Raw genomic sequence first — 15,562 nt, forward strand, 5'->3', positions numbered from 1 at the left:
TGAATTGTACTTTCTTTATTTGATTGGCAGTCAGTTGTTGATTACATGCAGACGTTGATACAGCTACAGGCTACTTCAATATATATCAAACTAATTCATAAAGTAAGTTAGACATTTTGATGTTCCGGACCTTTGCATGGGGAGATTTTCTCTAAATGGACCTCGTTGAATACCCTGATATACATGATGGCTGATGTTTACACCATACAGATGAGAATAAAACATGTATTCTTAGTCCAAGCTGCAGTGTATATTAGGGTTGTGCATCTTCACTGGTATCACGATTCGATTAAGATTATCCTGTCAACGATTCGATATCACGATGCATAACAATGCGTTGCTTCCTCAATTTTCTATATTACTGCACATGGCTTCTTTTTCATCAATGAATACATGCAGTAAGATAAATATGAACTCCATTTTTATTATTTAGAAAGTGCGTCAGAAATCAATAACACAAATGTCTTGACATTAAATTATAAACCAAAGTAAACCATTTGTCAGTTTTTCTGCCAGACCAGGGCTGAGAGGGCGTCCACCCCGAGAGCGGGCAATGCTCTCTGCCAAAAGTGCAATAAGGGTTTAGCAAGTAAGGGCGGTAACACAAGCAATTTGTCTAAACAACAACACATTATGTCCCGTAATGTTCCACCACAACCTCAATCTTCCTCCAGAAGAACCGTTAGGCCTTTTGCTGCATACCTGTATGCCCCACCTGTGTTGCTCTGTACCACTGTATTTTTCACAGTAAATACTTGTTTTTTATTTGTTTTTTACTATTCTATAAGTTCACCTTATTTACAATTTGTTTAGTTAATTTACCTTTTTTTCTTCTAAAGAACCGATAAGAGTACCGTTAAAGGACCGGATCGATAAGCGGTATCAATAAAAGTAGTAGTACTGAGCCCCGGTATTAATCGGGCCCCAGGGCTGAATTATTAAAGACGTGGAACCGTTAAGCTCCGACGTTATCGGTCTTTTTATCGGTACTGGAGACATCTAAAATATGTTATATGTAGGGCTGGGCGATTTTTTCGGTTTTAACGATTAATTTGCATTTTTACTTTCCTACGGTTTGTGAAATGGCTGAACCGAAAAATCGCGATTTAATTTTTTTTCTAGACTCCGCAGATTTGTTTTGCTTTAAAGGACTCCGTAGTAGCTTACTCTCTCACTTTACAGAACGCACCAATATGGTCTAGCTGCGGCCGCGAGTCTGATGAGAATATTCGTTGTGGCCAAACGGCGGTACTACACTTCCTTTAGGTTGCTGGGCCCGGAAACACTTTTTCCCATTGACTTATATGGGGAAAGAGTGGTCTGTAACTCGTTGGATAATTTTTTAAAAACTAAATAAACTACCCAGTATAAACGTTTGTATAGCCCTTATTAAAAACATTCGGTCCTCAAGTTGTAAAATGTGCTAATGTTATTCTAAGAGTTATTTTCCTCGGCATTATGAACAACGGGACCGCGCCGCCCGGCACGTTCATGTTACGTGTTCAGTACTACATGAGTTTCTCTTTACCCATGGATGCACAATAACAACGGATCATATCGCCTTACTGCCAGCCCACAGAGCTGTAATAATGGAGATATTGCACATGTTTGCTGTAATTCATCATTTGTAAAATATTATACTACATGGGCTGTATGATGTAAATCTCGTCAATTCGCTTTTAACGGTAGTGCCTCTCAGCCAACGTAGTGTCGTGTCAGGTGGGCGTGTCGTGTAGTGTAGTGTAGTGTTGTGTACTGTCCGCGGCCGCAACTAGACCCTTCTTGAAAGCGCACAAAACTCAGCCACATTGCCTGTGACTACCCGATCTGCAGCTCTGCCCGATATTATTTGTTGTATTTCATTTTACAAGTTTTTTCAGGGATAGCCTACAAGAGATTTCTTTTTTCAGTTTGATTTAAAAAAAATCTTTGCACATTAATGACAGCCAAGTGGTGCTGTTTTTATTTTATTTTTTTTATTCTTGAACAACTGATTTGTTCACACAGGCCTAGACTACTTGGTAATCTCATTTATTTTTATTGTGTTAATAAATAAAATATGTATTTAAATTTTGCCTTGGTCTGGTTTGTTTAGAAAAAAACAGAAAAAAACAGAAAAAAATCGAGGTTTAAATCGAAAATTGTCCATTAGTTAGAAAAAAATAGAGATTTTATTTTTAGGCCAAATCGCCCAGCCATATGTATATGTCGCCAACTCTGTTTCTAATATGCAAGAAGACTGCAAAATGCGTCTATGATTATTTTTAGTATTTTCAATCTTTCCAATCCAGACGAGAGATCTCTCTCCCCCGTCTGTGTGCGAGGGGGCGGGGCAGTTTACACACACGCAGCTGCTACATGCAGCAACACACACACACGGAGGAGATGGCGGAGAGAACGTGCTCCGAGGTGTGGTTAAACTTGACCCGTCTCGATGTGGACAATGCTCGTTACCAAAAGTGCAATAAGAGTTTAGCATGTAAGGGCGGTAACATGAGTAATTTGTCTAAACATTTAGCAAAAGTGCACCACATTCAGACGGAGGAATGCACTGCGTTCGACTGTCTTTCTATAGCTCTGTAGCCCCATCCATGAGTAACGTTTCCACGTCAGATGTTATGTATGCTAGCAGCAACACAGAGTTAACTCAATGATAGAAACATGGGTTAATGATTAGAGGTAACGGAGTTGTTTATTTTGTTAAAGTTTCAGCTCTTCTGTTTACAGTTCTGTCATCACATTATTTAATATGATTTGTTAAAACATTGTTGTTTCGTTTGATGTGAAATATTATGTATTTAATTTAAATAAAAAGCAATGTTAGTTTTGTTCACAATTTGTTTAGTTTAGTTTATCTTGTTTTTTTCTCCAAAAGAACCGATAAGAGTACCGTTAAAAGACCGGATCGATAATCGGTATCGATAAAAGTAGTAGTAGTACCGTTAAAACCTTAACGATACCCATCCCTACTTACCGCTCACTTACGTTAGCGGTGTCGTAAAACCGTGGGAAATTGAAAATACAATGCAGAAGAAAAAGATTCCAGTGGCCCCAAGAGGAAGATTCTTGGATAGCATGTTTCTTGCCAAATATGAACAAATAAACAATTAAATGTTACCTTAGTTACAGTAACCCAGATTATTGTATGCTTTATGTTGATATTTAATAATATTTAAAATAGGTGCAGCATGCACAAAGTATAGCTATGGACAAGTGAAAAATGTATTCGGACAAGTAAATTGCCAAACTCACTTGTCCATGGACAAGTACTCTCTAAAAACTTTTTCTTACACTGAATTAACTATTTGCAATTATTTTCACAGAGAGAAATTGCTTTATGATTGGTAATATTGGTTGTAATGATGATTTCTTTAAACATTATTCACATTAACATTGGCCATATATCAAAATGATCATGGTGTGATTTGTCCCAAACACATATTTTATTAAGACCGTAGAAGACTGTTTAAAGGTCGGGAACTTAAACTTAATTAAGATCTTTCTTAATATATTTAGCCTTTACTACATTTTGCAATTACTGTGATTTGGATATTGTACCAGTCCTTATAGCGATATTGAAATTGAAATACATTTTTTATAAATTGTGCAGCTCTAGATATATTTTTCCTTTCTTCCTGAGTGTTACATGAAAAAAGTCAGAAGGCAATCAGGTTAGCTTAACTTAGGGTAGCATGAAGACGACACGAGGAAACGGCTTGCTCTGTTAAACATAATGATATCCACAGTGCTGTGTCTGGGCTGCAGAAAATGTGGCCCATAATCATTCTGCTATAGAGTAATAATAAATAACAACTCGGGCTGGTTTATGTTTCTTTCATCAAATCCTAATGTCATAGGCAGGGCTTAAGACCCGGATGCAGCCGCAGTGCCTTGCAATACAGTAACACAGATTGGGAGAATAATACGAAATATACAGCCTAAAGGCAGGCTAATACCCACTTTCTGTTAGTCAGACTAGTTAAAAGGTTAGAAAATCTGCCAACTTGTACCTCTAAAGTTCACTAATTAACATTATATTATATCTTGCTTAGCAGGGAGCAAGTTGCCTGGCAACTGCACTCAGACAAGAATAATACGATTATTTCCCAAATGTCTGAACTGTGCCTCTGGTTCAGCTATGCTGCATCATCATACCCCATAAGCAGTATTTCTCAACAATTTATTGAATGTTATCCGGTAGAGCCAATTAAATCCCCATGCTCCTGTTCCAAGTTCTCTGTAACTTCTCATGGGACAGCACATTTCAATTTTCCAAACAATTGCTCTCTGGCTCTGCAGTACTGACCCCCTGGAACTGCTTACATGGCTACATGTGTTCTTCTGTTGCTTTTATTTTAATTAATGATTTCTATTTGGTATGATTGTTCAATTCATACCAAAGGAGAGTTGTGAAACTGTAAATCAATCCCTATATGCATACTCGTACTTTGGTAATGGGTCCAGGAATCTGATTTCATATTTGTAAGAGTACCAACATTTTCAGATTCTTTAAACATGTACACAGGTTATACACAAACCTGTCTCTGAAGACAGATTTCTAGATTACTTGACACATTCACAAATTAAAAAAATCAGGCCTGGGCCATGAATCAATTTGATATTGCTATATGATATGAGGCTGGATATTGTATTCAATTTTGGAAATATCGTAATAAGATCTAGTCTTTCTCTACTTTCAAAGGCTGCATTACAGTAAGTAATGTACTTTTCTGACACTAGACTGTTTTAGATGCTCTATTATTAGCCTTTAGCCGTTTGGTCATTATAGCCACATCACAGATGGTTATCAATCTCATGGTTTAATTATTTTGTGTTAGCACCTATGGTCTACACTACAAGATCGCCACAATAAAGTGTATGCGGTCAAATGTTCTAAATGGTTCTACAACTTTCCACACACATTTGCAAATACTAATGCTATCTGTGGTCTTCGAATTAACCTTCTAAAAAGAATTCTACCAGATCAAATCAACCAAATCCTACTAGCAAAAATATGTGGCACTTGAATAGATGCAGTAGGCAGTCGGGTCAAACATCACAGAGATGTGTGGGTGGTGTGCCCCTTGGCGTATCTGTGGTGTATCAGGAGGTGTCATGAGGGTAGAGCCTCAGTAGGGCTAGACAAATGTACTGAAGCAGATGAAGATGGGTGTTTTTGTTTTTAGATGTGTTTAAAGAGCGAGCCTGGCTCTATCCTCAGCTCTTTCTGGTGGAAATGTTTTCAGATTAATTAATGCGTGGGAGGGACATAGCCTTTCTGAATTGCCTCACGATGTTGGTCCAACCTGTATCCGTCTGTCTGTATCAGGCCGTTGTTCACTCTGTCAACTCTCTGTGTTTGACTTTCTCTGATTTGTCCATCTGTCCATGTCTACATCCTCCTGACGGTCTGTCTGCCTGGGTAACTGTCTAACTGCCTCTAAATCTGTCTGTCGGTGTGCCCTTGTGTTAACTGCAGTGAAAGGCGGTATGACATTTAAAACAGCAGGATGGGCTGCTGCTAGCTCAGTGTGCCTAAATGTCAGCTTAGCCCACTGGTTATGGAGCCTCCAACCCTCCACCCCCCCTCCTGCTGCCTCTTTCTTTTGTGTTTTTGTTGTAACCCACCTTCGACCACCTGTGTTTTCTCGCTAACCCCTCACCCCAATTCTTCGAAACCTTTTCACTCCTATATTTACCCAATACTTCTAATACAGCCCAGGAACCGTTCTTATGTCTACTAGGGGTGTTGAAATGAATCCATTTTACAATGCATCGTGATGCGGACGTGGACGATTCTGCATCGATGCAGGGACAGAACATAATCGATTATAGCGTATTAACGTTGCCCCCTGATCTTCCGGCTGGACAATAATGTTTTTTGTTGTTGTTTTTTTCTGTCACACGAATATCAAATCGGTGGATGATGCAGATATCAGGGAACAGAAGTGACAGCGGCACAGCAACTCCACACACGGAGCAGTCTGCTTTATCCACCAACACAAGAACACCAGAACCAACAAGCAGAATGACCGCTCTGAATCAGACGGTGTCGCTGCGACTCAGAGACACACATCGATTTATGTTTTTGAAAAACACTCGTTATCGTCATGTCAGGTTTTTTGGGGATTTAATCAAGTCTTGGATTGTAGAGTATGAACGTCCTGTTGCTATTTTCAGACGATAAATACGTGTGTAAAGTTTGTGAAGGCAGGAGGAAAGCTTCCACGATCACGTCTCCTCTGTTCCTCCAAACCACGCCCCCTCCCTGAAAATAATGAGTGACAGGCTGACAGTGACCCGATAGAAACTTTATTATTCACTTAATCACTCATTGAGATATGATGAAACAAACTTAATCTCATACAATCATGGGATTCATTTAACATCAAGACAGAGAATAAGTGTGCACCCACATGCACTATTTTTGTTTTGATATGCTCTTGTAAATACTCCTGTTGTCTGCTGTGTTCAGACTCAAGTCATGTTTGTGATCACACCCTACCCACTGGCGGAGGGACACTCGCAGCTCAACGAGGCTCCCTCCTGTCAGATGGAGGGAGTAAATACAGCGGTAAGCTTTGGGACGGCCTCCCCTTTCTCCGGCAGAAACAGGAAATGCCGTAACTGTATGTAACAACAGTTTCAAATCAGCATCTCTTGGACAAAAAATTAAATTAATAACTCAAATAAAACTCCGAACATCTTTAATTGTGTTACTTTTTTGTAAAGCTCTTTTACTTTTAAACCTGATGTTTATAAGCTTCTTAGTTTTTGTAACAGTCTGTAAATATACACAACTTTATAATAAAATGCATAGGTATGACTAAACACAGGTATGACCCTAAGTTAAACAAATGAGGTTGTTAACATCGCAATTTATCAGTGAATGTTTGCAGGAACTGTTTGTAAACAGCTTGTTTGCTGACGGACACACACAGCGTTGAGTCCGGTCAGGTTGGGCAGCAGGTGAAGTCAGCACCGATGCAGACTCGCTGTTTGAGGGCTTGATAGCCCACTCCCCCTCCACACTCGTTGGTTTGGAACAGCACTTAATGTGGCGGACCCTCCGCGCGAACGGAGGGGTAGGGTGTAGGGGTAGTGTGTAGGAATTGGGCCATAGTGTTCTTTTTTGAGCAGAAAACTGTTGCTAGAAGCTCCAGCTACACTGCTGAAGCATTAGTTTTTGAGGATGGAACAATTTCACACACAGATATAGGGAGGTTAGACCTATAGAATTGGTTTACTTTGGTTTATAATTATTGATTTCTGACGCACTTTCTAAATAATAAAAAGGGAGTTCATATTTATCTTACTGCGTGTATTCATTGATGAAAAAGAAGCCATGTGCAGTAAGTAATATAGAACATTGAGGATGCAATGCATTGTTAGGAATCGTGATGCATTGGGATATCAAATAGAATCGTGAAGATGCACAGCCCTAATGTCTTCATGAATACCTTTTTAATGTAACATTTCAGTTGTGTGTATATATCTTCAATCAGGTTATTATGATACAGTATCTCCAGGGCATGCAGGTTACAGAATATGTAGATTAATGCACATTAGTGGAACCAAAATGTACAACTGTGGGCTTTCCGATGTTGTATGGGATGTAAATGGTAACACTTTGGAAATGCTAACACACATTTTTTCCCCATGACCTAGATGCGGTGATCACCAGGAATAGGAAAAAAAACAATCACATTTTGTATTTTAAACTTTCATATAAAGAGTTGTGTTTCCGAGTCTTTTGTATTTGGGAAAGGTTCACACAGTTTAATACAGACATGGAAATATTCCTTGACTGAAAATAGTTTAGTTGCTGGTGGTCAAAATTCTGCCTCAGCCCCAGACCAAGGATTCTATCTACCTTTGATCGTTGCACCACTGTGTTCACAATGATAATAAGAAAAGTGTCCTTATGCATTTAGCTTTCTTTTCCCTGCAAAACTTCACTCAGGTTATGAATTGAACTTCTGGTTACCGTTACACCCAAGTCCCCAGGAAGTGCACCAGGTGTTGCAGCTACCAAGAATACTTTTTACCATACTAACTTTAAGATATGTTAATGAAACAGCGTATATATGTACATATTTTTTTAGGAACATTTACTTTGCTAAAGCTGAATCAAGACTTATTTTCCCACTCCATTAATAGGTTATTCATAATTGTTTTAACTTTTGAGCCCGGCTGTGACGCAGCCGGTTGGAGGTGGGGCTTAAGGAAAACCCAGGTGCGCATCCTCTTTAGGCCCATAGTCCTTAAACTTCCAGGTACACATCCTGGTCTTTTTGTTCTGTCATGCTATTTTGGCTTCATGCCCTACCTCCAGCGCTGTATCCAGTTCTCTTTATACATGGAGATAAATGTCTTGTCAACACACTATCAAACCTGGCTATTCATACATAATTTCTTATTTCATTCTCTATGTTTTTATGTTTCCTATTCATATGGTATACAAGCACTGTTGTTCCCTGTCTGTAAACAAAAGCAATGCCAATCCTTATCAACCTATTGACTAATTTTTATGTATTTGTGCTTCTTTAGGATCATCCATGAGGACGGTTTCTCTGGTGATGACGTAAAGCAGTACAAGCCTGTCGTTTACAGCAACACCATCCAATCTCTGGCAGCCATCGTCCGTGCCATGGATACACTGGGCCTGGAGTACGGAGACAAAGAGCGGAAGGTCAGCACTCGCCCCCCCCATGCGTGCGTGTGTGTGTGTGTGTGTGTGTGTGTGTGTGTGTGTGTGTGTGTGTGTGCGCGCGCACACACACACACACACCCATCCATCCATCCATCCATCCATCCATCCATCCATCAAACACACACACACACACACATCCATCAAACACATCCACCAGATGCATACAGTGGAATCACATACCCACAGCAACATTTACACTTACATTTGGAAATTCTATCACCAACAGTGTGTTGTATAGTATTCAAAACACTGAAATGTAGCACAGAAACAAAACAAAGCTGTAAATTGAGCAAAGCTAAATGGAGATATCAATCAGAATGAACCATTGAGCTTATTCGTCAAATGCTCAGCTTTAGTCTTTAATACAGCATGTTGCCACTGCAAAATTGCCATGACAGTAGTAATGTAGTTCAGGGAGAGTTCACAGTGTGCCTTACACAGAGTTACTGTCTTTCAACCAAAGCAACAGGAGTCCAGCTCTTGTGTCGGACCTGACAAAGTATCTCAGGGCAAGACACCAATATCTACCAGTTTAAGGTCACAGCTCCGACCTCAGGAAGAAATACGCCTCCATGTCGGGATGGACAGAATAAATCACATTATTTTGATTTGGTCACTATAATTGTCAATCTGTCATTGTCGTTGTTACTGTGCCTGCCTGAGCCTGTGCACAGTTTTAATGTAAATGTAGAATACATCTAGATTTAATATCAGCTTTCTTTCTAGAGCTGATCATGGTAAATAAGCAAAATAAGCATTTTGTACATACACTGATAAATAATGCATCCAAAATAAAATGACATAAGAAGGAAAAATAATCTGGGTTATGCCAGTAACTTGCTTACAGATTTGGTTTTAACATCTATTAGAAGACCTACTGGGGCTCCAGTGTAGCAATGTGGACTACTCACACACTGTCACCTTGCCAAAGGCTCACTTGCAGCTCATAATCCAAGAACAGATTGATGTTCATGGTTAATGTACAACTTCCCCATGCACTGTATACAGTTTGGACTGGTTACACATTGCCTATTCAGCAGCTCTGTCTGTCAGCAGAGTTGGGCATATTATGCTATCAGCTGGAGAATGAGTTTGGGTATCATCTATAACGGGTGCGTAACATAATTTCTCAGGCAGAAAATACAATCTAAATAAACAGCTGCATATTTAGCGTTTGCAGATGCTTTATAGAGCATTTAATGAGAATCTACGTTGGGATAGTAGAGAGAAGGAAATAATGACAATGACAATGTCTCTTGTGTTTATTTGAGAAGTAAAAAATAAGTATTTTCTTTAAGTTATTTGTCATGTAAAAATATTTTCTTTCTCCTTGGCTCTGATGACCATCTTCAGCTTTTTGTCAAAAGTGGTGTCAGCTTGTATTGACATGGGTTTGTATTCAGTGTTCGAATTACCCATTTACTTTCGGGGGAGCCCTATTTATTTATTTATTTATTTGGCAATCATATAGGCAGACCTGGAAGATGTATATGTTTCCTGCATTAGATACATATTGATTGCCAATAGGCCTACCTTAGGACATCTTTTTTTCTCAACTCCGAAATCTCGATCGCTTTTTCGTGTGCCTGGCTCTTATGGTGCTTATAAATCTTTTTCCGCAGGTTATTCTGTTGATCACAGCTGACTTTTTCCTGAATCCATTCTTGTGAAAGGTGCACAAAGGTGGATTTGTTTGCGAGCGGCAGGGAGATCAATATATTTTTTGGCTCTTTGCAAATCTCACATCCACATTTTTTATTTTTTTTGAAAAGCCATGGATACCTTTCATTCCACTCACTCCATATGTTCTGTGTCCAGTTATAAGGCAGGTCATGGGCATCGTCAGGTTTGCTAGTGCAGGTGGCGCCGGCAGCTGTGGTCATTGTTGAAGCCTCTTCAGGGTCCGCATCGGCAGGCCTCTCCCTCGGTGTGGAGCTGTCAAACTCGACCCTAATGCCGCTTACAGCCGGCCAACTAAAAGTTGTTCCGTTCACGTTGTCATTTTTAGACTCCTTCGCTTCTTTGCTTGTGAATCCAAAAGCTGCGAGGCTTGGCTGTTTTCGTTCCGCCATATTTTTTATTACAAAGCCAGAGTTCAAAGCAATATCAGTATGAAAATATCAAATACTGCGCCAGCATCGCATGCCATAACCATAGCAAAATAATTAGCATAAAGAATACAGCGTCGCCACGTACAGATGGCAACACCCAGAAATATTCACAAATATAAAACAAATATTCAGAAACTTGAATGAACAATGGCTATTATTTATTTCAAGAACTTTTATTTACAGAAACTCAACATTTCTAATCTGGGTGACACATATGCACGATTATTTTGGGCTCCCCCTATTTATCTCAAAGTCGGCCTTCAGGGGAGCTCCCTCCCTCTTCGGGGGAGCCAAGCTCCCCCTGGCTCCCCCCCATTTCGAACAGTGTTTGTATTCATATACAGGGCATGATGGGAAATACTGCCTGTCATGCTAGTTCCATGTAGGCTCATTGCAATTGAAGTTAGTCCTGCTTCCAAGTCCTTTAAATCCTAAAGCACACAAGTTTAATATATATACAGAAGAGAATCAGTTTTCACTCAATACAGTGCAATGGTAGGAGGTTAATTAGAAATGTCACGATCATGCAGACAGTGTTGCGTTATACCAACCTCTCCTGTCCATGCCTCAGGTTTTAGCGTTTTCACGTTTCAAACCATTAAGAGTTGTCAAGATGTACATTACATATGTACTAGGGGTGTAACGGTTCACAAACATTTCGGTTTTTAGGTCATGGTTCGGTTCGGTACTTTTTCGGTACAGCAGAAAAAATGATCACATAACATATTTTATGTTTTTTTATTATTATTATTAAACTGTGAATAATGTATTCACTCAAATAAATACAAAATAAAATAAACATTAAGTATTTCCATTAACTGAAATAATCTGTATTTGAACTTTACGGTGCTAGTAATCACAAAACATAAAATATTTGTTTTGGGTTTTTAATTATTATTAAACTGTGAATATTCTCTCAAATAAATACAAAATAGAATAAAATAAACATTAAGGTGCAGCATTTCGATGAACTGAAATAATCTGTATTTGAACTGTACTAGTAGCTAAGCAGCCAGTTTGACATTATGACTTGCTTGTCATTGCATTTTCATGTTTTTTTAAAGAGAAATTAACTTGTCCACATTGCTTGCCGAAAGGGCAGATCTGCTGGCACTAACAATGTCTCCTGCTGTGGAGAAAACCCTCTCGCTAGGGACAGAGGTAGCAGATACAGCCAGGGAGCGCTTTGCTAACATGGCAACATAAGGATATTTGGCGTTTGTAATAGCTTTGGCTCGGTCTGAACTTTTTGCGAGTGGTGGAGATTTAAATGCTAGCGGGAGTTGGGTTTACACTTCAGTCTTTTTTCTTTTGGTACCGTTGATATTCACATTCGGGTGATGCCTTTTCAAATGAGTGTGCAAGTTTGATGTATTGCCAGCCGCGCAACCAATTTTAGTGGAACAATGCCGACACACAGCTTTGGTTCGGTCCACCTGTCTTTGTCCGTCATCATTGTACGTAACTACGAAACCAAAATGTTCCCAAACCGGAGACTTCAATGATGCTGGAGGATTTTCAAGCTCAACTTTATCCGCGATCGCCATTTCGCCAGTTCCTCAAATGACTGACTACATTTGAACGCATCCCTGTTACCAGCTCTCATAGTATGCCTCTCGTCCAATGAAATGACTTGGTCGCTCTATGACGCGTTGAACCTAATGTGAGCATTACACTGGGTGTTTCTCAATGCCGAGGAAGGCTGCTCCAGGGCCACTATTTCAAGCATACTACGTCATCGAGTTCCCATGTCCAGCATACTTGGAATTCTACCGAGGTTGGCGTACTTCGTAGCGAGAAATTTCGAGGCTGCACATGTGTAGACTCCGCGGTCTTAAAATCCCCACAATGCTTTGCGCACGGACCAATTTCCAAATCTTTGGTGGAAATCACGGTCCATTTAAGGCGGGGCCTCGCATATGACGCACACCTGTTATCCTGTTCCACAATTCTTCGTTTTACGAGGCTAGGAAGGATTCTTGCCACGCTTCTGAAGCAAGTGACTCCGAAGACATGTGCTACCAAGCAAGCGTCCTCGACATTGAGAAACACCCACTGAATGCTGCAACGCAGCACCTGGGATTACTTCCAAAAAGTTGTAAATGTTCTCAATTTTTTACGTTTAACGTTATATTCGTTTGGTACACTTCGGTACAGATGTGTACCGAACCGAAGGGCCCATACCAAATATTTTCGGTACGAATACGTACCGTTACACCGAGAGAACCGGTACTAAGTCAATACCGGTACCTGATTGGACGGTATCGGTATACCGTTAAGCCGCTGGGCAAACGGTGCTGCTATCGGTATATGTGTTACGTCTACTTCCTTAGTTTAACTTTAAACCATTCTGGTTGGTTGGGAACCCTCATCCCGTGTGATGTATCCGGTTTGAGACCTTTCTGATTGGCCACTGTAAATGCCACTCTTCAACTCTCTCAACAGCGCTCTTATTATTGTTGTGAGACTCTCGCAGGCATGCGGACAGAGCGAAGCGATCGAAGGTCTGGGTGCACTTTAAAGAAATGTAGTGGCGATAGTGCAAGGTGCAATCTATGTACTCAATTAGTTGCTTGTAAAGGGGGTAACACAAGCAACTTAATGAAGCATTTGCAAACGAGACACTCATTGAATCTAAAACGGTGCTAGCGATACTGCTAGTGCTAATAGTGCTAGCGGGCTTCAGCCGCGCCGTGTGTAAATATAACCCGAGCGAAGGGCGAAGGCTCGCAGGCAGGTTAGCTGCCGCGCATGGGTAATATGTTTTGTTTACCTGAGTGACAGTGTATTAATGTGAGCTCCTACACCTATAATAGTTTGGCCTTTCATTGAATGCTTTATAAACCAGTTAAACTTACTGATGTTATTGTGAATTGGAAAACTGCATTTAAATGTTGTTTAAAAGGTCAACGTTTCAATGTATGGTTCAGCAATTGTTGGTCATTTACTAGGAATTTACATATTTGAAGCTCAAATGCGTTGTTCTATGTTTAAACCTTCAGACACATTTTGACGTGTTTCAGTTCAGCACATCATTTATTTTGTGATGATTTAAAAGTACAATCCAGAATAATATACGTACTCGCCTTTATCTCTTTGCCATCTTAGCCTTTTGACCAATTTCTTCATATCACAGATTTGCATGATGTCACTGTAGGACAATGTTTTAAGGATCACTTGTCGAGCTAGGTTGTCAGTTTGAAATGTCTGGATGAAGATGTAAATGATTTACAAATGTTAAAAAAATTCCTCTTTTCATTCTCTGTCTGAGGGAAAACCCCAAAAAGCATGATAGGGCGAGCCAGGCCCCTTTAAGTTATTTTATTTATTTGTGTCTGCTTCTGAGAAGCTAATGTATAAGTTATACAGTTATTTCTGCAATTACAATACAATTACTGTTTAATCTTCACATCTTTTATTCATGTCTATCATTTTGAGCACCAAATTATTGAAAAGTATCGATAAGAGTATCGAAAAATACCGATACCGATAAGCAGTACCGGTATCGATAAAATCCTAACGATACCCATCCCTAGTTACACCCCTAATACGTACCAAATGGATTAAAGTGCAAATAGACTTCGCAAAAAACTGCAAATTGACTGAGAAATCTTGAATGGTGCATTAAGATTACATCTTACACACACTCACACTTACGGCCCCTACACACGACAGCGTGCGTTGTTGCTTGCCAGTGGGCATGTCTGAAGCTAGACCAACAACCAATCACCTGAATATCCCGTCCCGGACACACAAGCAGCGGTTTGATTGGCTAGAGCTTGTGCTTGCATATGATTCGATTGGCTGACGCTTCCGTCGAAGCGTCAAAAGTAGAACATTGCTCTACTTTTGCAGCGTGCACCGCGAGAAAAGCTACGCTTTGCTCCCACAATGCAGTTCGGCAAGGCGTGACGTCACCCCATTCAAAGTGAATGGGCTGAAGCGTTGAAGCAGCAACGCACGCCGCCGTGTGTAGGGGCCGTTAGCCTTAACCTTATCCAAAGGCACAGTGTATTTTGAATCACAAGGAAGCTGTTGATGCTCAGATTGGAGGGTGAAATAACTATACACCTATTGATTAGGTTATGATATGTGTGTGTGTGTGTGTGTGTTTTATGTGTCTTGGTATTGCATATCTAGTCAGAGGTGAAGGGAAGGACCTGACTGCTAATTGTTGCCTTAGAATCCTTTTCCTTCTCCATGCATGAGTCCCTCTTTCTTCTACTGAAGGGACTAATCCATGTAAACAGCTGATGGGAGTGGCCCACACTGAGATGCAACAGCTGATCTTCCCTGATTTACTTACTGTGAATGGACAGAATGAAAAAGCCTGTTTCACACATTTAGGGTACACAAGGTTATTTTGTTGCTTGCCGTATTGCTACATGAGAACATATGCATGGATGGATAGAGGGAATTGTTTAAATCAGTTGACTCAAGTCCCATTTACATTTTCAAATGAATAGCACACGTGTTGCCCCTTTTTGTGTGCTTCACGTTAAAGAGAAATTGTAGATAATTCGACCGGGTAAGACCTTCTGAATTCTTCAAACTCTTAAAGAAGTGGAAACATCACTATAAAAGATTGGAGATTCAGTTAAAACAGTATGCTATATTTTATTAGACGGTGCAGTGTTAACATCACGTCTCTTTTACATGTCATGTCATGCATACACCACTGTCAGATTGACATATAAGATATAGAGAAGACATAAGCAGATACACGCTATTAGGAAGT

The 15,562-nt window shown here is 40.0% G+C and overlaps 1 protein-coding gene across 2 annotated transcripts in view; it reads left to right on the forward strand.

Annotated features, from left to right (window-relative positions):
• The window catches only part of LOC307040443 (guanine nucleotide-binding protein G(o) subunit alpha), a 149,825-nt gene that overhangs the window by 23,507 nt on the left and 110,756 nt on the right, over positions 1 to 15,562 (forward strand). For both annotated transcript variants that reach the window (XM_079683277.1, XM_079683276.1), the window contains exon 3: positions 8,551 to 8,692. In XM_079683277.1, the coding sequence (XP_079539403.1) occupies positions 8,551 to 8,692 (142 nt within the window). The remainder of the gene's footprint in view (positions 1 to 8,550; positions 8,693 to 15,562) is intronic.

This window comes from Notothenia rossii (assembly GCF_949606895.1).
Source record: "Notothenia rossii genome assembly, chromosome: 5".
Taxonomy (NCBI): Eukaryota; Metazoa; Chordata; class Actinopteri; order Perciformes; family Nototheniidae; genus Notothenia; species Notothenia rossii.